Source organism: Haliotis rufescens, unplaced genomic scaffold (genome assembly GCF_023055435.1).
Source record: "Haliotis rufescens isolate VD_foot unplaced genomic scaffold, xgHalRufe1.0.p SCAF_9, whole genome shotgun sequence".
NCBI lineage: Eukaryota > Metazoa > Mollusca > Gastropoda > Lepetellida > Haliotidae > Haliotis > Haliotis rufescens.
Window position 1 is genome coordinate 12437425 of NW_025964383.1, and position 24316 is coordinate 12461740.

Here is a 24316-nt window from a genome sequence, read left to right on the forward strand (position 1 = left end):
GACAATCAGGCGCTCCCCTTTACTAGGGGGGATCTTGCGTTGTGGCTCACTGGTATCTGGGTGAGACCATTGGTAAGCCGTTCACACATTGCTGCTTTCGACCCTTTCGTCTTTTTGTACTGATATCCAAATTTGGAAAGGAGTTTACAAATGGTCCATTTGGAAATATCTATGTGGTCTGTAAGGAGAATTTGTTTTAGTTTTCGTGTTGAAATAAATTCATTTTCTCGTGTTAACCGCCTTTCACTTTCAGCCTTAAAGTATTCGAATGTTTTACCAACGAAAGCTTTCGCAACAGCGGAAAGATGCTTGCGCTTAGACATCATGAAATCTAATGCCAACACCGTATTCGTGCGTGCGTGATTCCCGTGCAACCTTTCGAGTTGAGTTGATTGGTTCAACTGTGTCATATGGCCCTGTGACGCAGGGGTAGCATTATGCAGATGGCTGTTACAATGAATACTCGTTCCATCCGTGACGAACAGGTCTGGTTGTTAATGATATATAGCGATAGCTAAATAGACAGATTTTTATTCATGCACCGATTGTCTTTAAATGTAATATCCAGTTATGCATGACTGTTTAATAATCTCATACCAACTTTGACTGAAGTAGGTCCAATTGTTTTTCAGATATTGTAGTAAACACCGGTACCTTAAATTAACTTCCTGACTATACAAGTAAATGGACATGACATACAGACACACAAGTGTGTACACAGGACATGCGCACGTATAAAAAGACTTGTCTAGTTGATGATGTGTGTTGTTTCCATGCAGTGCTTTGGCAAATATATTCCCCGGCAAGCGGCCGTGGACGATGACCAGATCATCGTTTGCGGGGACGGGGAAGTACGCCACCAAGTGGATGGGGGACAACCAGTCCCGCTGGGAACAGATGAAGTGGTCTATTATCGGTATGTCACGGGTTAAACGCCATCGCTTATAACTATAACTATAACTATATGGCTGTCGAATGTCACGGGTTGAAACACTGGATAACCGTACTCTAGTGGCTAGTCGTACTACACAGCGTTACACTCTTCTGGCTAGTCGAACGTCAGGTATTAAATCATCGATGGTTATTTATACGTGACGGGTTGACATTCGAGAGGCTGGTCATACGTCATGGCTTGAAACATCCCTGGCTAGATGGATGTGACGGAATGACGCTCGTCTTATGTGAGATGGCTCACTCCTTACCTTCTCCCTACCACTCACTCCCTACTAATATCATAAATTGTCCATCTGAGGTGTCTGGATCACTGGAAATAAATGAATTTCTTTGTATTATCTACAGGTATCCTAGAGTTCGGGTTTTTCGGCTTTTCGTTGGTAAGTACTCTTGCTTTACACACTATTAACTGTTTCCATTACAAATGTACCTGTTTTCTCGAGGATCGTGAACACGTACTCAACCTTCGTATAAAGCGACCAGCACCAGATAATGTCCAATGAGTCTCCCAATGCTGAGACCCCTGAAGATCCGGGATAGAACAGACCTTCAGCAGCTATGCTTGCCATGCTTGCCGTAAAAGGCGACTTTGCTTGTCGTAAGAGGCGACTAACGGGATCGGGTGGTCAGGCTCGCTGACTTCGTTGATGTATGTCATCGATCCCAATTGCGTGGATCGATGCCCTTGATATTAATCACTGGATTGTCTGGTCCAGACTCGATTATTTACAGACCGCCGTCATATAGCTGGAATATTGCTGAGTGCGGCGTTAAACAACAAAACAACTTACCCAATGTTGAATGCTGTCAACGTCTGTGTTTCTACATATATACGCCCTGCGGAACGTCAGTATGACAGTATTGTCTCTGTCAGAGCCAGGTTTCAAAATAACATCCAGTTATTGTGCAGGCAGCAAGTCAATTTCTATCGTAACACCGGCAAACCGGCATTGACGTGTTCTCCATGTGAGTTATCTCCCCTTTGGTTGCAGAACGGCGCGGACATCTGCGGGTTCTGGTACGAGGCGGAGTATGAGATGTGTGTCAGGTGGCATCAGCTCGGCGCCTTCTACCCCTTCGCCCGCAACCACAACGCCCTCGGGGACGCCTCTGACGTCTTCAAGAAGGGTGCTAGCCATAGGATTTTGGTGGGTTTGTTTTTTTTTCTTTTCGATCAGTACATACAATATTGTAATCTTGGTTGTCCACTTCAAGATTTGATACAAGTGTTATATATACTTATTTTCTTTCATTTTGTGGGTTTTATTTCAAATATACTAAATTAGGAACACGATGATGAAAGAAAAACAGCGTTTGATGTACTTGACACAAACTCGTTTTTTTGCACATATCACCGTTGTGGTTTGAATTGTTCAATAACAAATTACGCCTGTCTCTCCCCAAGCCCCAAGACCCCGCTGCCTGGGACGCCCGATTCATCCGACTGGCAAAGGAGGCACTCGTCACCCGCTACAGGCTGCTTCCTTACTTCTACACGCTCATGCACAATGCGCATGCGCGGGGAGACACCGTCATGAGGCCGCTACTGTTCGAGTAAGTGCTAACACAAACAGTCACAGCATACAGACTTGGGACCTACCGAGAATTAAACGATACGGCCACTTCGATTGTGGATATATACTCATACGCAAAAGAAACGCAAGTGGATTTAAGCAAATAGGTAACACGGAACACTAAATTGATACGAGTTTTAGCATGAAGTGAAGCCTTATGATGTTATCAATATTTTTGCTTGTATTTTGAAAGCCCCCAGTAAAAACGCACCATAAAAAACGAATCGCCAAAATGCACCATTTCAAAAAATATGTGGGTATCATGCACCAATTTCTCGCGAAATCGAAAATGCACGAACTGTCACGAACTGTAGTGGGTATAAAACTGTGGCCGATTCTTGGACCTACCACTCCTTGGTCAACAATGCCACGCCTAACTGAAATTCAGAGAAACCAGACTATCGGACGTTTGGAAGCTGGCGAGTCTGTCAAAGATGTTGCCCGTCATTTCAACGTTAACATAACCACAATGTACCGCCTCCTGCATCGATACAATGCCACACAGACCACAGATGACCTTCCTCGGAGCGGTCGACCTAGGGTCACCACACCTCGACAAGATCGGCAGATTACCCGTCAACACCAGCGACATCCGTTCGTAACTGTAAGTGAAAGTGCTCGACAGACCATAGGAACACATAATCGACAAATTATCCGGGACACTGTGATCCGACGTCTCCGTTCGAACAACCTCAGATGTCGCCGACCAGCACGTTGTCCTGTTCTCCAACAACGGCATCGCCAAGCACGACTTCAGTGGGCACAGGGTCATCACAATTGGCGTCATCGTGAGTGGAGGCGTGTCATCTTCTCTTATGAAAGTCGCTTTTGTGTCTCCCATGCAGACGGAAGAGTCAGAATTTGGCGGCGTCGAGGTGATCGTTTCGCTGACAGAAACGTTGTGGAAAGGGATCCATGGGGTGGACCTAGCGTCATGATAAGGGCAGGGATTGGACTTAGTGCGAGACTTGGACCCATGTGCTTTCTGAATGTTGGTCAAGGTCGGGGACACGGCGTCACTGCTCAGCGGTATATCGACCAAGTGATCAGACCCCACGTTGTTCCATTTTTTGCACAACATCAAAAACACATTTTCCAGCAGGACAACGCTCATCCCCATGTTGCCAGAGCTACCATGGCCTTTCTGCAACAACACAACATCCCTGTTCTACCGTTGCCAGCCCTCAGCCCTGATCTGAACCCCATCGAACACTTGTGGGATGAGGTTCAAAGGCGTCAATGTGCGCCCAGTCCCTACAACTGCCGATGAACTACGCACAGCTGCTCTGGATGTGTGCAGGAGGATCCCTAGGGACTTCACAAGTCGTCTGATCCACTCAATATACAGGAGATGTGTGGCAGTGATCAATACTAATGGTGGTCACACCAAGTATTGACTGACATTTTGGGTATTGACCCGAAACTGTGTAAGCCCTTAACATTTGAAAAAAACAATTATGTCGTCTGCCTTTTAATCCATTAAACTGTCTTCAGTCAAATTATTGTCAATCTTGCCCTATTAGTATTTCTTGTCTTTACTGTTGAACATAAATAACATATATACTGCATACTCGACTTGCGTTTCTTTTGCGTGTGAGTATATATTGCCATGCACCTCACTGTCGCGGTTATAGCAGCATATATATAATTATGCAAAACAATATGACAGCGTACCGAAATAGTTGTATCAGGCTAATCTGTTCTGATTTAAGAATAAGCGCGTTCGTTTGCAAAGAGAAAAGTCAGCCTGTAAATCAGCCTGTGGCAGTGGTGAAATGCTGAGTGTGTTATAATTCTAACAACACAGTCTGAGTGTTGTGTGTTATACAGGTTTCCTGACGACCCAGTCTGTCTGAGTGTTGTGTGTTATACAGGTTTCCTGACGACCCAGTCTGTCTGAGTGTTGTGTGTTATATAGGTTTCCTGACGACCCAGTCTGTCTGAGTGTTATGTGTTATACAGATTTCTAACGACCCAGTCTGTCTAAGTGCTGTGTGTTATACAGGTTTCCTGACGACCCAGTCTGTCTGAGTGTTGATGAACAATTCCTGTTGGGCTCTGCACTACTCGTGTCTCCCGTCCTGTACGAGGTAAGCTCACATAGCTAACAACATGTACACACAACACCAACCGGGATCCCGTCCTGTACGAGGTAACCTCACACAGCTTACAACATGTACACACAACACCAACTGGAATCCCGTCCTGTACGAGGTAACCTCACACAGCTAACAACATGTACACAACACCAACTGGGATCCCAGGAATCGAGAGAAGCATGTGATTAACGTAAACACAAACAACATTGAAAGATGTATATACTGATAGAAATGAGTGATTTATAGAAATATAGCTGGAGAAAGTTTAAATATACATGGATCGTTTCAAGAAGCAAGGGTAAGTAGGCTTAACGACGGTTTGAAAAGTGTTTTCGGTTATATCATCACGTGCCAGTTGAATGAGTGAGTGAGTGAGTTTGGTTTTAACGCCGCTTTGAACAGTATTCCAGTTACATGTGGGAGGAAAGCCCGAAGTGATGCAGGTCACAGAGGCTTACCACTTTGGCGAAACCCACGTGTACGGGTATGGTGCTGACAGAACCAGAAACATTATCTGGACGAACCGGGATTCGACATATTCCCGAGGCAAGGGAGTTGTAAATGTCCTGTTTCCTGCTCTTGTCAAACTAGGCTGGAATTCCGTTATTCGATCGTAGCACCGCCAATGGCTCTTACGAGTTGTGTCCCTTCTAAGTCCCTCCTACTGACCAATCATATTCCACCGCTCATATCACTTGCATTTGCTTCAAACAAAACGGCGCCAAATCAAGACAATCTGATCGATAATAAAAATCTATATTGTAAGAAAAACGGGTTTTACACCGCGAAGTGAATCAAATCACCTTGATTAAAAAACATGAAAAGATTTGGAATATATCTGTCGACGCCAGTTGAAGGTACACATGTTCTACAAGTACTTCAGTCCCCATCTTGTTCATGAAACGAATGGAGATTTCCTTACGTAATTTTGATTGAACTATGCCAAAATACTAGTCCGTAATTCCAGCCTAGTTCGGGAAGGGTGGAAACTGGACTTATATAGATGCAGGTTTGGAGACATTCCTTCTCTTATGTGGACGGCAAGTGTGCCCACGGGCGATCATAATAAGGGAGTATCGGGGATTCGGGGACAGAACTGTGAATGAACGTAATTTAGCGAATTGCAGCGGCCTCGACGACTGAGCTAGAAATGGCCAACAGCAAACATGAAACAGGGCGATATGTTGATGTCATGTGATCATCTTCGAAAAACATAAAGAATGGCATTTCCAAAAACGATTATATTTATATATGTTCCCTTTTTACTTCCATCAGTATATTTGTGTAATTCTTGGTGTATTCAAGTTGATATTCCATTCGGTTGTAAAAGGCAAAAATAGTGATAAACATTATATATGAATGGATCACTGAAAACGAAGTGGTGAGTTTTTAACGTTACCAGCTTTGTATTGTACTGACGGTATTTGAAGACGCGTGTCATTTATAGGTGTACTCAAGCACATCATAAACGTTGCTGATTTGTTATCATATCTCCAGGGCAAGACATCCGTGAAAGCATATTTCCCAGAAGCCAACTGGTATGACTACTTCCAGGTAAGTCACGAATACATCATTGTATTAACTTTCGTTAACTTTAGTTTCATCACAACTACTTGTAAAACGTTAATTACTGTGTACCCCAGTATGAAGTCACGCGACTCCATGGCTACCCGTAACCTTCGTAAGTGTCCGCCACCACCTCGTCCATATCCGTACATTTCCGTCAGCTTTAAGGCATGGAATATGTCATGATTGTCACAAAGCGAAGTGTGGCCGAACATCGCGCATGTAAGTGCTGTAAGCACGACCTTGTTGGGTATTGTTTCTCCACGCTTATTCAGGGAGTGTTCATTTGTTTGCAAAACAAATGCGTACAACTAGAAGCATAATGATAAATCATACAACTTGTTTAAAGATTAAAATAGTGCCAAATGACTGTGATGAAAAATGTTTTTTACTGCATGTCGATGTTTTCACTTTTTAATAGGGTGAAAAGGTAGCGGTGAAAAAAGATCACCTTGACCTTTACACGCCGCTCGAGAAATTCAACCTTCACGTCCGAGGTGGGCACGTGATTCCCTGGCAGGTGCCGGCAAACACAACACACGCCAGGTAGGGCGATGATCTGTGAAAATTCTTCGACTTAGAGAAATGGTTGGTTTGTTGTTTTATGCCGCACTCAGCAATATTCAAGCTATATGCCGGCGGTCTGTAAATATTCGAGTCTGGACCAGACAATCCAGTGATTGATATCATGAGCATCCACGCAATAGGGATCGATGACATGCATCAACCAAGTCAGCGAGCCTGACCACCCGATCCCGTTAGTCGCCTTTTACGACAAGCATAGTCGCCTTTTTCGGCAAGCATGGGTTGCTGAAGAGCTACTCTAACCCGGATCTTCACGGGTCTAGAGAAATAGCTATATGCAGATAGATAGTGATGCAAGTATCAGATGTGGATGAGTGAGTTGAGTTAAACGCCGCTTTAAGTACGGGCGGTGGACACCAAGACGCGCTTCCATATTGCCCCCAGTAGGGCATCGAACTCAGGACTTAGCAGTGATGCAACGACTGTACCACAAGGCTACCCCACCGCCCGTGGATAGATCCAGATAGATAGAGAATAATATGAAAAAATATGGATTTATTTGCTTTAATTTTAAATAATCAAGTTAAAGGTTAAACACAAGCCAGTTTTACATGGACAAGATCTATCAGTTTTGATACATGTGTCCATCAAACATGTATACTTGTTAACCCTTCAAGCAAACGTGAATACTTGACAAAAATGTGGGGGTATTTTAGATCGCTCTGTTTGATATTGCAGCCGACAGAACAATATGGGCGCCATTGTTGCCCTAGACGAAGAAGGAAGGGCACAGGGAGAGTTGTTCTGGGATGACGGGGAGAATATAGGTGAGGTTGTTCTCGGATAACGGGGAGAAGATAGGTGAGGTTGTTCTCGCATAACGGGGAGAAGATAGGTGAGGTTGTTCTCGGATAACGGGTGAAAATAGGTGAGGTTGTTCTCCGATAACGGGGAGAAGATAAGTGAGGTTGTTCTCGCATAACGGGGAGAAGATATGTGAGGCTGTTCTCGCATAACGAAGAGAAGATAGGTGAGGTTGTTCTCGGATAACGGGAAGAAGATAGGTGAGGTTCATCTCGCATAACGGGGAGAAAATAGGTATGGTTGTTCTCGGATAACGGGTGGAAATAGGTGAGGTTGTTCTCGGATAACGGGACGAAGATAGGTGAGATTGTTCTCGGATAACGGGGAGAATATAGGTGAGGTTGTTCTCGGATAACGGGGTGAAGATAGGCGAGGTTGTTCTCGGATAGCGGGGAGAAAATAGGTGAGGTTGTTCTCGGATAACGGGACGAAGATAGGTGAGGTTGTCCTCGGATATTGGGGAGAAAATAGGTGAGGTTGTTCTCGTATAACGGGACGAAGATAGGTGAGGTTGTTCTCGGATAACGGGGAGAAGATAGGTGAGATTCTCGGATAACGGGGAGAAGATAAGTAAAGTGATACGCTTCTGACGTGTGTACTGTCTGGTATATAAGTTAACCTTGCGATGAAGGGAGTACAAGAGTTACTTTTCTCAGTCTGTTTGTGTTATATCACGACGTGTCAGTGAAGCCCAAAGTGCTGCAGGCTCTAGATACTTACCACTTGGTACAAGCGACGCACATACCAAGAATTATTAGGGAGAATATGGGAATCGAGCGAACGACCATCGGATTCTGGTATACCCGAGGGACGCAACTCTGTACAGCGAATTGTACCGCCTAACACCACGTGGCAATATTGCCAGGAATGGTCTCCACACGTTGTACCCACTTTGGAAGTAAACACAGACTTTTGCCGTCAAAAGCGAACTTTTTTTCCCCAAACGCACCTCACGCTTCAGAGGGAAAATCTTTCTCTAAGGCCTCACAATTCGCGTTAGGATATGGAGCACGCTGTATGTTAAATGTCTGTCTTCAGAGGTCTCACAATTCGCGTTAGGATATAGAGCACAGAGTATGCCAAATGTCTGTCTACATTAGATTTTAGATTTGACATGTAACGTAAATAAAAACAAGTGATGTTTACCTTTTCAGATACATACGAGAATAAACAGTATTCACTGATCAAATTTGGTATGACCAAGGTAGGTTGTTGATGATCAGTAGCTCTCCATATGTCATAACAATTGGTTTATCAATAGATCTCAGATCGAATATATAATCCCTGTAGATACAGAATCAGAACTTGATACCTGGACACAAGGACATGGAGATTCGCACCTCGGTGATGTGAGGCGTACGATGGCCCGTAAGGGACATGGAGTCTGTTTTTCAATATTTTGATATTTCACATACTTTTATGGTAACCTTTTGCAAATTAACACAATTTGTCATACAAATATGTGATAAATCATGTATAAAAACAACAGAAAACATGGAAAATGTACTTTGAAGTAGCTATAGAATCGCTGAAATGTGAAGCGAAAATGTCAAAAACACCGCGATGTAGACAGTTTTTTCCCGCTTTTGTTTTTGACATTTTCATTTTAGTTTTTGACATTTTCGTTTATGTTTTTGACATTTTCATTTTAGTTTTTGACATTTTCGCTTCACTTTTCAGCGATTCAATATCCAATCTATAAATGATTTATCACATATTTGTATGACAAATCGTGTTAATTTGCAAAAGGTTACGATAACAGTAAGTGAAATATCAAAATATTCAAAAACAGACTCCATGTCCCTTATTGGCCACCGTAGAGACGCATTATGTTCAATCACACTACAAACTATGCAGCCAACTTGAAAATAAATCCAGAGCGAACGGGCCACCAGCAGCTCAAGGCGACATTATTAGTGAAGCGCCAGTAAAATCTCCCATCTTTGTGGGCTGCTTCATCCATGGTTCATATTCCATGTCTGCCAGCAACACAACCCGACCTTTAGGCAACAGGAAGTGACGTAGAAATACAGGAAACAACACTATCAAATCGGCCACCTTTCTAAGAGATGTTTTGCGGTGTAACCTGTTTTATATGGCGGTTATTACTTTTTAAGAAATGGACATATACGAGAAGTTTCTCGAACTTAAAACACATACCTAATTTTAGACTTTGACTACACATTCTTTTGTGGAAAATATCTGAAAATCGGCAGTCTGTTTCTATGCGCTACATATGCCGCTATCACCTGACTATAACTGGAGAAACGAGGCATCTGTTTTAACTTTCACGGCCTCCTGAACACCCTTCCGAGCTCCGGCCTGTGTACTAAGTACAGGAGACATACAACCACATTTGTGTCTCAACAGCGGAAGTGACTCGGGACTAAACTGGACGGCTTTTTGTAGTCGGTGGAGTATATTTGGTGAGCCAAGACTGAATCATGGACGTGTTTGTTTCTGCAGGCTGGTCAACTACACGTTGGGCCGACAGTGTCAGGGTCGGGGTCAGTGTTGCCGCTGCTTGACATGTTGGACATCTACGGCCTCAAGACCATCCCACTGACCGTCACGCTGGACGGGGAACAGGTGCCCGTCACCAACATCAGGCAGTCATTCGCGGTGAGTCCCGTGGATGTCATATTTTGTACATGCAGAGTAATATATATTAATATATTTGTTTTCAATAAATTAGGTCAAATTGAGTTAAATATGAGGTGTCGGGCAAAGGAAAACATACCCCCATGTTTGATGGTCGCTAAAAATGAAACAAATATGAAATAGTTATTCGATGATGATGTATTTCATACGGTAACATAGTTGTGTTTTGGACCTTAAATTTGCAGTGTTTTCAGCCTAGTGACGTTTTGATAAAGTTTCTCATGTTTTGCTCTAATCCAATTTTAAAGTGATTACTTTCTTTTGCCCGACAGTGTACTTCAAATAGTTTTATTTCACACACACATATAGAGTGGGTAAATATTGTTTAGCACCTCAAAAATAATATTATGGAAGATTTGATGAACGTATGTGATCCATAATGACAACAAATGATATTTTATATTGGTATGAATACACTACAGAACAGAAATCAAGACATTTAAAACAAACGGTATGTAAGTATACGTATATTCTTTTGACACATGTTTTTTCTTCATCCCACACTCTCCATCCACAGATCATTCAGCTACAGAACTTGAACATGACCCTCACCGCCAACCATACCATCACGTGGTCATAGTAGCCAATCAGACATGAGCTTCACTTCCAACAAGAGTCAGCCAATCAATGGTCGCCTCAATCACGGAATCACCACAGACTTCGAACATATCGGATTCCATCAAAGCAACTAGTTTCAATCTTTGATCCATCCCTCCCCTCTACAAAAACCACGAAATATGCAAACATGCATTATCCCAGTGATCCATCAGCGGTTGTATTACAGTCAAATATTCCAGGTGTGTGGAACATTTATGCATTTTTCACAGAAAACACTCTGTGGTACTTTGTGTGATACAAGAGGACATAAACCATCCCGCCATAAACCAATCAACACTCTCCATGACGTCATATTCCTTATATGGGCATACTCTATCTCAAGATGTTTAGTATATGTTTAGTTGAAGCCCGGTGTCGAAAGCATGCTTCATGTAAAAAGAAAGTAATTGTTTCTGTGAGATATTCTAATAAATTAAATTTAACCAAGAAGAAAGTGACCGAGTTATAATTTCTTGCTGTATTTCTTGTTGTATTTCTTGCTGGACTTCACGGCGCTGATCTGAGGTCGACGTGGTATAACTGTAATGTTGCTGACTACAGGTCGGCCTGGTATATCTATATTGTTGCAGATTAAAGGTCGGCGTGGTATGACTATAATGTTGCTGACTACAAATCCCTGGTATAACTATAATGTTGCTGACTACAGGTCGGCCTGGTATAACTATAATGTTGTTGACTACATGTCGGCGTGGTATAACTATAATGTTGTTGACTACATGTCGACGTGGTATAACTATAATGTTGTTGACTACATGTCGACGTGGTATAACTATAATTTTGTCTACTACATGTCGGCGTGGTATAACTATAATTTTGTCTACTACATGTCGGCGTGGTATAACTATAATGTTGCTGACTACATGTCGGCGTGGTATAACTATAATGTTGCTGACTACATGTTGGCATGGTATAACTATAATGTTGTTGACTACAAGTTGGCGTGATATAACTGTAATGTTGCTGACGACAAGTTGGCGCGGTATAACTGTAATGTTGCAGATTACATGTCGGCGTGGTATAACGATGTTTTTAGCTGACTACAGGTCGGCGTGGTATAGACCGTCTCCGTGGTCTAGTGGTAGAGCGTCCGCCCGGAGGGCGGAAGGTCCAGAGTTCGATCCCCGGCCGCATCATACCAAAAGACGTTAAAAGATGGTACTTGTTGTTACCCTGTCTGGCGCTCGGCATTAAGGGGCTTAAACAAGGACTGGTCGGCTCGGAGTCAGTATACTGTGTCTGAGTGGAGTATTCATGTTAAACTGCGGCATGGTATCTCAGTGAGCTAGCACTATAAATCGGCATCAGTCCATGTCACACCACAAGACGTTAAAAGATGGCACTTGTAGTTACCCTTCTTGACGCACGACATGAAGGAGATATTACGAGGACTGGTCGGTTCGGAGGCAGTATGCTCGGAGGTAGGTATCCATGTTCAAGTGCCCAATGATATCTCAGTGGACAAGCAAATAAAACCGGCATTAGTCCACCACGTTAAACCCACCACGAAACATATAAACATTCGTATATTAGAAGGATTAGGGTATGTTGGCGATGGAGTACATTAAAAGTAAGCGAAAAAGCACAACTGAAGGCATACTTTCATTCCACAAAGCTGTATTTGCGCTTGCACGCCGCGATATGACTGGGCTACTGTCTCGATCAGTACAAGGAGCCACACACACCTGTGAGTTCTCTTCGCTATAATATATATAAGTGCAATAATCTCGAACGCGTTATGAATCAGTGAGTGAGTGAGTGAGTGTGGTTTTACGCCGCTTTTAGCAATATTCAAGCAATATCACGGCGGGGGACACCAGTAATGGGCTTCACACATTGTACCAATGTGGGGAATCGAACCCGGGTCTTCGGCGTGACGAGCGAACGCTTTAACCACCAGGCTACCCGACCGCCCCTCGTTATGAATCAAGAGATATGATGGCTATATGACCGTGATGCGAAAACGAAAACTGATTACGGTAAGAATAAGACATAATGCGACGTGGACTAAGAAAGGCAAACAGTTTAAGCCATATAACTGCTTCACTGTATTCGAATAATATGAATGAAAGCGGTCGTAAAAGTTCCAACGTATTTTGTTTCAAGGTAAGTCACTCCTGTTGCCTTAATAACGAAGAGCGCCCTCGAACAATTTTGTCAAAGCATGAACATGGCAACCTTGCAGATACACATGCATGTCTTACAAACAGTACGGTCGTATTGTGTATCTCACAGTGTCGGTGTACAGTGTAGTAACGTCTCATAGCTACGCCTGTGTGTACAGTGGTGTAACGTCTCATAGCTACGCCTGTGTGTACAGTGGTGAAACGTCTCACAGCTAGGTCTGTGTGTACAGTGGCGTAACGTCTCACAGCTACGCCTGTGTGTACAGTGGTGTAACGTCTCACAACTAGGTCTGTGTGTACAGTGGTGTAACGTCTCACAACTAGGTCTGTGTGTACAGTGGTGTAACGTCCAAAGCCAGGCCTTTGTGTACAGTGGTGTAACGTCTTACATGTTGTCCTATTAGTACAGTGGTGTAACGTCTCACATCGAGGCCTGTGTGCACAGTGGTGTATCGTTTCACATCGAGGCATGTGTGTATAGTGGTGTATCGTTTCACATCGAGGCATGTGTATACAGTGGTGTATCGTTTCACATCGAGGCATGTGTATACAGTAGTGTAACGACTTACAGCCAGGCCTGTGTATACAGTGGTGTAACGTCTCACAGCTAGGCCTGTGTACACAGTGGTGTAACGTCTCACAGCTAGGTCTGTGTACACAGAGGTGTAACGTCTTACAGCCAGGCCTGTGAGCACAGTGGTGTAACGTCTCACAGCTAGGTCTGTGTACACAGAGGTGTAACGTCTTACAGTCAGGCCTGTGTGCACAGTGGTGTAACGTCTCACAGCTAGACCTGTGTGTACAGTGGTGTAACGTCTCACAGCCAGGCCTGTGTGTATAGTGGTGTAACGTCTCACAGCCAGGCCTGTGTGTATAGTGGTGTAACGTCTCACAGCCAGGCCTGTGTATACAGTGGTGTAACGTCTCACAGCCAGGCCTGTGTATACAGAGGTGTAACATCTCACATCGAGGCCTGTGTGCAGAGTGGTGTAACATCTCACATCGAGGCCTGTGTATACATTGGTGTAACGTCTCACAGTCAGGCCTGTGTGCACAGTGGTGTAACGTCTCACAGTCAGGCCTGTGTGCACAGTGGTGTAACGTCTCACAGCTAGGCCTGTGTGTACAGTGTTGTAACGTCTCACAGTCAGGCCTTTGTGCACAGTGGTGTAACGTCTCACAGTCAGGCCTGTGTGCACAGTGGTGTAACATCTCACATCGAGGCCTGTGTGCAGAGTGGTGTAACATCTCACATCGAGGCCTGTGTATACATTGGTGTAACGTCTCACAGTCAGGCCTGTGTGCACAGTGGTGTAACGTCTCACATCGAGGCCTTTGTGCACAGTGGTGTAACGTCTCACAGTCAGGCCTGTGTGTACAGTGTTGTAACGTCTCACAGCCAGGCCTGTGTGCACAGAGGTGTAACGTCTCACATCGAGGCCTTTGTGCACAGTGGTGTAACGTCTCACAGTCAGGCCTGTGTGCACAGTGGTGTAACGTCTCACAGTCAGGCCTGTGTGCACAGAGGTGTAACGTCTCACAGTCAGGCCTGTGTGCACAGTGGTGTAACGTCTCACAGCTAGGCCTGTGTGTACAGTGTTGTAACGTCTCACAGCCAGGCCTGTGTGCACAGTGTTGTAACGTCTCACAGCCAGGCCTTTGTGTTAAGTGGTTTAACGTCTCACATCTTGTCCTGTGTGTACAGTGGTGTAACGTCTCGCAGCAAGGCATGTGTGTACACTGGTGTAACATCTCACAGCCAGGTCTGTGTGTACAGTGGTGTAGCGTTTCACAGTGAGGCCTGTGTATACAGTGGTATAGCGTCTCACAGCCAGGCCTGTGTATACAGTGGTGTAACGTCTGACATCGAGGCCTGTGTATACAGTGGTGTAACTTCAAACAGCGAGGCATGTGTGCACAGAGGTGTAACGTCTTACAGTCAGGCCGGTGTTCACAGTGGTGTAACGTCTCACAGCCAGGCCGGTGTGCACAGTGGTGTAACGTCTCACAGCCAGGCCTGTGTATACAGTGGTGTAACGTCTCACAGCCAGGCCTGTGTATACAGTGGTGTAACGTCTGACATCGAGGCCTGTGTATACAGTGGTGTAACGTCTCACAGCGAGGCATGTGTGCACAGAGGTGTAACGTCTTACAGTCAGGCCGGTGTGCACAGTGGTGTAACGTCTCACATCGAGGCCTGTGTGCACAGTGGTGTAACGTCTCACGTCGAGGCCTGTGTGCACAGTGGTGTAACGTCTCACATCGAGGCCTGTGTATACAGTGGTGTAACGTCTGACAACTACGCCTGTGTGCACAGTGGTGTAACGTCTCACATCGAGGCCTGTGTGCACAGAGGTGTAACGTCTCACAGCCAGGCCTGTGTATACAGTGGTGTAACGTCTTACAGTCAGACCTGTGTGTACAGAGGTGTAACGTCTCACAGCCAGGCCTGTGTTCACAGTGGTGTAACGTCTTACAGTCAGACCTGTGTGCACAGAGGTGTAACGTCTTACAGTCAGACCTGTGTGCACAGAGGTGTAACGTCTCACATCGAGGCCTGTGTGTACAGTGGTGTAACGTCTCACAGCCAGGCCTGTGTATACAGTGGTGTAACGTCTGACAACTAGGCTCGTGTGTACAGTGGTGTAACGTCTCACATCGAGGCCTGTGTGCACAGAGGTGTAACGTCTCACATCGAGGCCTGTGTGCACAGAGGTGTAACGTCTCACATCGAGGCCTGTGTGCACAGTGGTGTTATGTATAACATCGAGGCCTGTGTGCACTGGTGTAACGTCTCACAGCGAGGCCTTTGTGTTAAGTGGTGTACCGTCTCACATCTTGTCCTGTGTGTATAGTGGTGTAAGGTCTCACAGTGACGTCTGTGTGTATACAGTGGTGGAACGTCTCACAGCCAGGCCTGTATGTACAGTGGTGTAACGTTTTCACATTGAGGTCTGTGTGTATACAGTGGTGTAACGTCTGACATCTAGGCATCAGTATACAATGGTGTAACGTCTCACAGCCAGGCCTGTGTATTCAGTGGTGTAACGTCTCACATCTAGGCCTGTGTGTACAGGGGTGTAACGTCTCACAGATAGGCCTGTGTGTACACTAGTGGAACGTTTGACAGCTACTCCTTCAGTGATGTAATGTCTAATTACAACTAGGCTTATTGTGGTGTAACGTCACAGCTAGTCTAACAGTGATGTAGCATCTCACAACTAGGCTTATTGTGGTGTAGCGTCTCAGAGCTAAGCCTACAGTGATGTATACGTAGCATCTCACAACTAGATTTATTGTGGTGTAACGTCACAGCTAGTCCTCCAGTTATGTAGCGTCTCACAACTTGACCTCATTGTGGTGTAGCGTCTCACAGCTAAGCCTACAGTGATGTATACGTAGCATCTCACAACTAGATTTATTCTGGTGTAAAGTCACAGCTAGTCCTCCAGTGATGTAGCGTCTCACAACTTGACTTATTGTGGTGTAGCGTCTCACAGCTAAGCCTACAGTGATGTATACGTAGAATCTCACAACTAGATTTATTCTGGTGTAACGTCACAGCTAGTCCTCCAGTGATGTAGCGTCTCACAGCTAGGCTTATTGTGGTGTAACGTCAAAGCTAGTCCTCCAGTGATGTAGCGTCTCAGAGCTAGTCCTCCAGTGATGTAGCGTCTCACAACTTGACTTATTGTGGTGTAGCGTCTCAGAGCTAGTCCTCCAGTGATGTAGCGTCTCAGAGCTAGTCCTCCAGTGATGTAGCGTCTCACAACTTGACTTATTGTGGTGTAGCGTCTCAGAGCTAGTCCTCCAGTGATGTAGCGTCTCACAACTTGACTTATTGTGGTGTAACGTCACAGCTAGTCCTCCAGTGATGTAGCGTCTCACAACTAGGCTTATTGTGGTGTAACGTCACAGCTAGTCCTCCAGTGATGTAGCGTCTCACAACTTGACTTATTGTGGTGTAGCGTCACAGCTAGTCCTCCAGTGATGTAGCGTCTCACAACTTGGCTTATTGTGGTGTAACGTCACAGCTAGTCCTCGAGTGATGTAGCGTCTCAGAGCTAGTCCTCCAGTGATGTAGCGTCGCACAGCTAGGCGTATTGTGGTGTAACGTCACAGCTAGTCCTCGAGTGATGTAGCGTCTCAGAGCTAGTCCTCCAGTGATGTAGCGTCTCACAACTTGGCTTATTGTGGTGTAACGTCACAGCTAGTCCTGCAGTGATGTAGCGTCTCACAACTAGGCTTATTGTGGTGTAACGTCAAAGCTAGTCCTCCAGTGATGTAGCGTCTCAGAGCTAGTCCTCCAGCGATGTAGCGTCTCACAACTTGACTTATTTCTGGTGTAGCGTCTCAGAGCTAGTCCTGCAGTGATGTAGCGTCTCAGAGCTAGTCCTCCAGTGATGTAGCGTCTCACAACTTGACTTTTTGTGGTGTAGCGTCTCAGAGCTAGTCCTCCAGTGATGTAGCGTCTCAGAGCTAGTCCTCCAGTGATGTAGCGTCTCACAACTTGACTTATTGTGGTGTAGCGTCTCAGAGCTAGTCGTCCAGTGATGTAGCGTCTCACAACTAGATTTATTGTGGTGTAGCGTCACACCTAGTCCTCCAGTGATGTAGCGTCTCACAGCTAGGCTTATTGTGGTGTAACGTCACAGCTAGTCCTCGAGTGATGTAGCGTCTCAGAGCTAGTCCTCCAGTGATGTAGCGTCTCACAACTAGGCTTATTGTGGTGTAACGTCACAGCTAGTCCTCCAGTGATGTAGCGTCTCACAACTAGGCTTATTGTGATGTAGCGTCTCAGAGCTAGTCCTCCAGTGATGTAGCGTCTCACAACTAGGCTTATTGTGGTGTAGCGTCTCAGAGCTAGTCCTCCAGTGATGTAGCGTCTCACAACTAGGCTTATTGTGGTGTAACGTCACAGCTAGTCCTCCAGTGATGTAGCGTCTCACAACTAGGCTTATTGTGCTGTAACGTCACAGCTAGTCCTCAAGTGATGTAGCGTCTCACAACTTGACTTATTGTGGTGTAGCGTCTCAGAGCTAGTCCTCCAGTGATGTAGCATCTCACAACTTGACTTATTGTGGTGTAGCGTCTCAGAGCTAGTCCTCCAGTGATGTAGCGTCTCAGAGCTAGTCCTCCAGTGATGTAGCGTCTCACAACTTGGCTTATTGTGGTGTAGCGTCTCAGAGCTAAGCCTATAGTGATGTAGCGTCTCACAACTTGACTTATTGTGTTGTTACGTCACAGCTAGTCCTCAAGTGATGTAGCGTCTCACAACTTGACTTATTGTGGTGTAGCGTCTCAGAGCTAGTCCTCCAGTGATGTAGCGTCTCAGAGCTAGTCCTCCGGTGATGTAGCATCTCACAACTTGACTTATTGTGGTGTAGCGTCTCAGAGCTAGTCCTCCAGTGATGTAGCGTCTCAGAGCTAGTCCTCCAGTGATGTAGCGTCTCACAACTTGGCTTATTGTGGTGTAGCGTCTCAGAGCTAAGCCTATAGTGATGTAGCGTCTCACAACTAGGCTTATTGTGGTGTAACGTCAAAGCTAGTCCTCCAGTGATGTAGCGTCTCAGAGCTAGTCCTCCAGTGATGTAGCGTCTCACAACTTGACTTATTGTGATGTAGCGTCTCAGAGCTAGTCCTCCAGTGATGTAGCGTCTCAGAGCTAGTCCTCCGGTGATGTAGCGTCTCACAACTTGACTTATTGTGGTGTAGCGTCTCAGAGCTAGTCCTCCAGTGATGTAGCGTCTCAGAGCTAGTCCTCCAGTGATGTAGCGTCTCAGAGCTAGTCCTCCAGTGATGTAGCGTCTCAGAGCTAGTCCTCCAGTGATGTAGCGTCTCACAACTAGGTTTATTGAGGTATAACGTCACAGCTAGTCCTCCAGTGATGTAGCGTCTCACAACTAGGTTTATTGAGGTATAACGTCACAGCTAGTCCTCCAGTGATTTAGCGTCTCGAAACTTGGCTTATTGTGGTATAACGTCACAGCTAGTCCTACAGTGATGTAGCGTCTCACAACTAGGCTTATTGTGGTGTAACGTCACAGCTAGTCCTACAGTGATGTAGCGTCTCACAACTAGGGTTATTGTGGTATAACGTCACAGCTAGTCCTACAGTGATGTAGCGTCTCACAACTAGGTTTATTGTGATGTAACGTCACAGCTTGTCCTACAGTGGTGTAGCGTTTCACAGCTCGGCCTATGTGTATAACGGTCTGTCAGATGAAAGGACGCGTTTTTGACATAGTCCATGTATCACACAGAAACTCGTCAGGAGAGAATTCTGCAGTCAAGTACTCATGTGCATGTCGTCGTTTGGGCTCTATAAATCAGAATCGCACAGCTAATCTTTGCGCCATGGTGTCTATCGCGCCTTTATCATGATGAAAATCGTTATTACAATACTTAATGAACACACAACAACACGTCAGTCAGACTCAATTTGGTTCATGACACAACAACATGTCAGCACGGTTGTGACTTCATCTATTGTTTACGTAGGTTTTTAATATTCATATTGTGACCAGTGTGACCTAAGTTGATCTGTCTGCCTTGTTACAGTGAAGGCCATACATACATTTACTGATCTGACAACCCCCCCCCCCCCCCCCCCCCATCCACCACCCCCCACCCCCCACCCCCGATGGGCATATGGTCTTACTAATATGTGAAACGTTTTCCCATTTAAGGTATCAATTTCTCCCCATGTTGCAAGCTATTTTTAAAGACCGTCAGTTAATGATAAATCAGCTAAACTCGGAACATCCTGATATGATCCATGCTGTTTCTGTATTCTTGAAACATGTCTTTATAATGAGGAATGTGTAACTTGATTTAAAAACTAATCATGTACATCACGTGACAAATGTTAATATCCAATCCGCATTTTATTATGGGCCTTGATGCCTAAATTACTGAATAAACTTTCTGTCTGTCTATTCAGCTAGTTTATTAGCTATTTTATTTATCATTTATCAGCTAGTACCTCCGATGAAATAGTTCTTTACAAACATTGGTACCAAACATCCACCTCCAATTAGTATATACTAGTTTCTCATGCATGAACTTTTATTAAAATAGTTTAATAAGATATGTTGTACTTCATGATAAGTTACTTGTACAAACAGAAGATGGTTATGCCTGATATCCGCATCCTTGTGGAGATTATCCTTTAATCCTCGTTAGGTTGAATGTGTTAAAGATCATGACGTTACCGAGGAAGTTTTTGTAGTCACAGTAGGTATGAAACATACACCGCGGGTATACGTTTCTTAAACCGTGTAACTATTCACGCATATATGGGACTCAGTATCATGTTAGTGACTGAACGTTATTTCTAGCTGTTGTCAGCAATATTACAGCTATACCACATCGACCTGTAGTAAGTTATTTGACTGTTATGTCACGCCGAGTTGGAGCTAGAAATATGACAGTTATACTTCGTCAACCTGTAGACAGTAATATTACATTTATTCCACGCCGAACTGTAGTCAGCAATATTATAGTTCTATTAAACCGACCGGTAGACAGCAACATTACGAGGTGAGGTGAGGTGAAATGGAGTTTAACGTCGCGTTCAAGATTATTGCGCGTATACAGCGACGTACATGAACGTGTGTGTGCATACGCGTGTGTTTGGCTGCTTGTGTTAGTGCGGACTAATGTCGATTTCATAGTGCTTGTCCACTGAGATACCATGCCGCAGTTTAACATGGATGTCCCAGTTACACACAGTATACTGACTCCGAGCCGACCAGTCCTTCTTTTAGACCCTTAATGCCGAGCGCCAGGCAGGGTAACAACAAGTACCATCTTTTAACATCATTTGGTATGACGCGGCAGGGGATCGAACCCCGGACCTTCCGCTCTCCGGGCGGACGCTCTAAAACTAGACCACGGAGGCGGTCTATTCCACGCCGACCTGTAGACAGTAACTTTATAGTTAACCCACGCCCACCTGTAGACAGCAACATTACAGTTATACAACGCCGACATGTAGTCAGCAACATTACAGTTATACCACGCCGACATGTAGTCAGCATCATTATAGTTATGCCATTACGACATGTAGTCAGCAACATTACAGTTATACCACGCCGACCTGTAGTCAGCAACATTATAGTTGGACCATGCCGACATGTAATCAGCAACATTATAGTTATACCACGCCGACATGTAGTCAGCATCATTATAGTTGTACCACGCCGACCTGTAGTCAGCAACATTATAGTTATACCACGCCGACATGTAGTCAGCATCATTATAGTTGTACCACGCCGACCTGTAGTCAGCAACATTATAGTTATACCATGCCGACCTGTAGTCAGCAACATTATAGTTATACCACGCCGACCTGTAGTCAGCAACATTATAGTTATACCACGCCGACATGTAATCAGCAACATTATAGTTATACCACGCCGACATGTAGTCAGCAACATTATAGTTATACCATGACGACATGTAGTCAGCAACATTATAGTTATACCACGCCGACATGTAGTCAGCAACATTATAGTTATACCATGCCGACATGTAGTCAGCAACATTATAGTTATACCATGCCGACTTGTAGTCAGCAACATTACAGTTATACCACGCCGACCTGTAGTCAGCAACATTATAGTTATACCATGCCGACATGTAGTCAGCAACATTATAGTTATACCACGCCGACCTGTAGTCAGCAACATTATAGTTATACCACGCCGACCTGTAGTCAGCAACATTATAGTTATACCATGCCGACATGTAGTCAGCAACATTATAGTTATACCATGCCGACATGTAGTCAGCAACATTATAGTTATACCATGCCGACTTGTAGTCAGCAACATTACAGTTATACCACGCCGACCTGTAGTCAGCAACATTATAGTTATACCACGCCGACATGTAGTCAGCAACATTATAGTTATACCACGCCGACCTGTAGTCAGCAACATTATAGTTATACCACGCCGACATGTAGTCAGCAACATTATAGTTGTACCACGCCGACATGTAATCAGCAACATTATAGTTATACCACGCCGACCTGTAGTCAGCAACATTATAGTTGTACCACGCCGACATGTAATCAGCAACATTATAGTTATACCACGCCGACATGTATAAAGCAACATTATAGTTATACCACGCCGACCTGTAGTCAGCAACATTATAGTTATACCATGCCGACATGTAGTCAGCAACATTAAAGTTGTACCACGCCGACATGTAATCAGCAACATTATAGTTATACCACGCCGACATGTAATCAGCAACATTATAGTTATACCACGCCGACATGTAGTCAGCAACATTATAGTTATACCATGACGACATGTAGTCAGCAACATTATAGTTATACCACGCCGACATGTAATCAGCAACATTATAGTTATACCACGCCGACATGTATAAAGCAGCATTATAGTTATACCACGCCGACATGTATAAAGCAGCATTATAGTTATACCACGCCGAACTGTAGTTAGCAACATCATAGCTATACCACGCCGCCCTGTGATAAGCAACAATATAGTCATACCACGCCGAACTGTAGTCAGCAACATTATAGTTATACCACGCCGACATATAGTCAGCATCATTATAGTTGTACCACGCCGACCTGTAGTCAGCAACATTATAGTTATACCACGCCGACATGTAGTCAGCAAGATTATAGTTGTACCACGCCGACCTGTAGTCAGCAACATTATAGTTATACCACGCCCACCTGTAGACAGCAACATTATAGTTATACCACGCCGATCTGTAATCAGCAACATTATAGTCATACCACGCCGCCCTGTAGTCAGCAACATTATAGTTATATTACGCCGAACTGTAGTCAGCAACATTATAGCTATACCACGCCGCCCTGTAGTCAGCAACAATATAGTCATACCACGCCGCCCTGTAGTCAGCAACAATATAGTCATACCACGCCGACATGTAGTCAGCATCATTATATTTGTACCACGCCGACCTGTAGACAGCAACATTATCGTTATACCATGCCGACCTGTAGTCAGCAACATTATAGTTGTACCACGCCGACCCGATCTCCGCAATATTACAGTTACACCAAGCAGGTGTGGCCCGCAACATTACAGCAGTAACATGCCGGCGTACATATGGCGTAATACTACGTCTCCACGACGTGGAACGGCAACAGGAATGCCCCACATATGTGCGTGGTATAGAAACACGTGGGAAGCCGAGTCACTGTCAGACCACAAGGGTTCTTACTACGAATGTTCACAATCGTTGGACATAACTCCACAGCACATGCATCCTACACATATTACACATGTAGCAGCTGCTCGACTCTGCCCTTCACGGGAAGAGGGTGTACATTTCACTATATTATAAATGCCTGTAGCTCTGCTACAAACAGACGCGTACATTAATGAAATATTCAATATAAGTTTGGGAATTCACACAGTCGTGGGTGCAATCAGCAGGGATGGATCGGTGGGTGGTGGTGAGGGGGGGGGGGGGGGGGGGGGATTGGGTGATGGGGGGTTGCAGGGGATTCGGACTTTTTGAACATAACAAATAAGTAGCATTACACATAAAAGCTGTTTACATGTCACGAGTATTATGGGTCCACAAAAAATGATACTTAAAATCATCCTGTGACCCACACCCCCCTCATCCTTTTAAATAATCCTGAAACCGCCTGCTACTAAAGAGACGTGGGATGGGGATTCGGACATTGTGAAAATCACAAATAAATAGGATGACACAGAAAAGCTGTTAACGTGTGTATCACGTGCACATTACTGGAGTATTTTTGGTCCTCAGACAATTAATACTTACAATTCAGTGCCACCACCGCACCCCACCACCACCACCGCACCCCACCACCACCATCACCCATCCCCGCCTTCATCCCATTGATGCTCCTGTAACCGCCTGCTACTATAAAGACGTTCAGTCCCAGAACAGTACACACACGTACTGGAAAGATGCTTGGTTCGGAGGCTGGGTGTCAGTTAACGTTTGAAGATTACAGGGAACTGCAAGTGGTAACCAGAGTGAAACTGGCCGAATAATGTCTTCACGTGCCCCGTGTTACTATATATTGCTAGACCGATGGAGACAATAACGTGTAATTAAACATATTTTCATTACGCACACGGCTGATGTTTTACTTGAGATGTAGTTTCTACACATGTATACTCTTTAACATATGGAGTCACTTTGGTCGCAACGTAAAAACAAACTTTTCGTTCAAAGACGTTCTTTCCTTAAATTGTTTGTTTATGATATATACAACATACTCACGTATCATAAATTGTTACACGGTGTGCATGTTGCCTCTTACAAGAAGTCAAAACAA

The 24316-nt window shown here is 44.7% G+C and overlaps 1 protein-coding gene across 10 annotated transcripts in view; it reads left to right on the forward strand.

Moving 5' to 3' along the window:
* The window catches only part of LOC124112457 (sucrase-isomaltase, intestinal-like), a 65441-nt gene extending 54215 nt beyond the window's left edge, over window positions 1-11226 (forward strand). For 4 of the 10 annotated variants that reach the window (XM_048391533.1, XM_048391531.1, XM_048391530.1 and 1 more), the window contains exons 15-25: window positions 780-916; window positions 1300-1334; window positions 1947-2102; window positions 2360-2508; window positions 4534-4618; window positions 6125-6181; window positions 6615-6739; window positions 7457-7545; window positions 8737-8786; window positions 10049-10204; window positions 10761-11226. In XM_048391533.1, coding sequence (XP_048247490.1) covers window positions 780-916; window positions 1300-1334; window positions 1947-2102; window positions 2360-2508; window positions 4534-4618; window positions 6125-6181; window positions 6615-6739; window positions 7457-7545; window positions 8737-8786; window positions 10049-10204; window positions 10761-10823 — 1102 coding nt within the window. In that variant the 3' untranslated portion in view covers window positions 10824-11226. Of the gene's footprint in view, window positions 1-779; window positions 917-1299; window positions 1335-1946; window positions 2103-2359; window positions 2509-4358; window positions 4461-4533; window positions 4619-6124; window positions 6182-6614; window positions 6740-7456; window positions 7546-8736; window positions 8787-10048; window positions 10205-10760 lie in introns of those variants that run through there. The other 6 variants (XM_048391528.1, XM_048391529.1, XM_048391526.1 and 3 more) reach the window with 4 other exon arrangements.
* Window positions 11227-24316: the final 13090 nt, after the last annotated feature.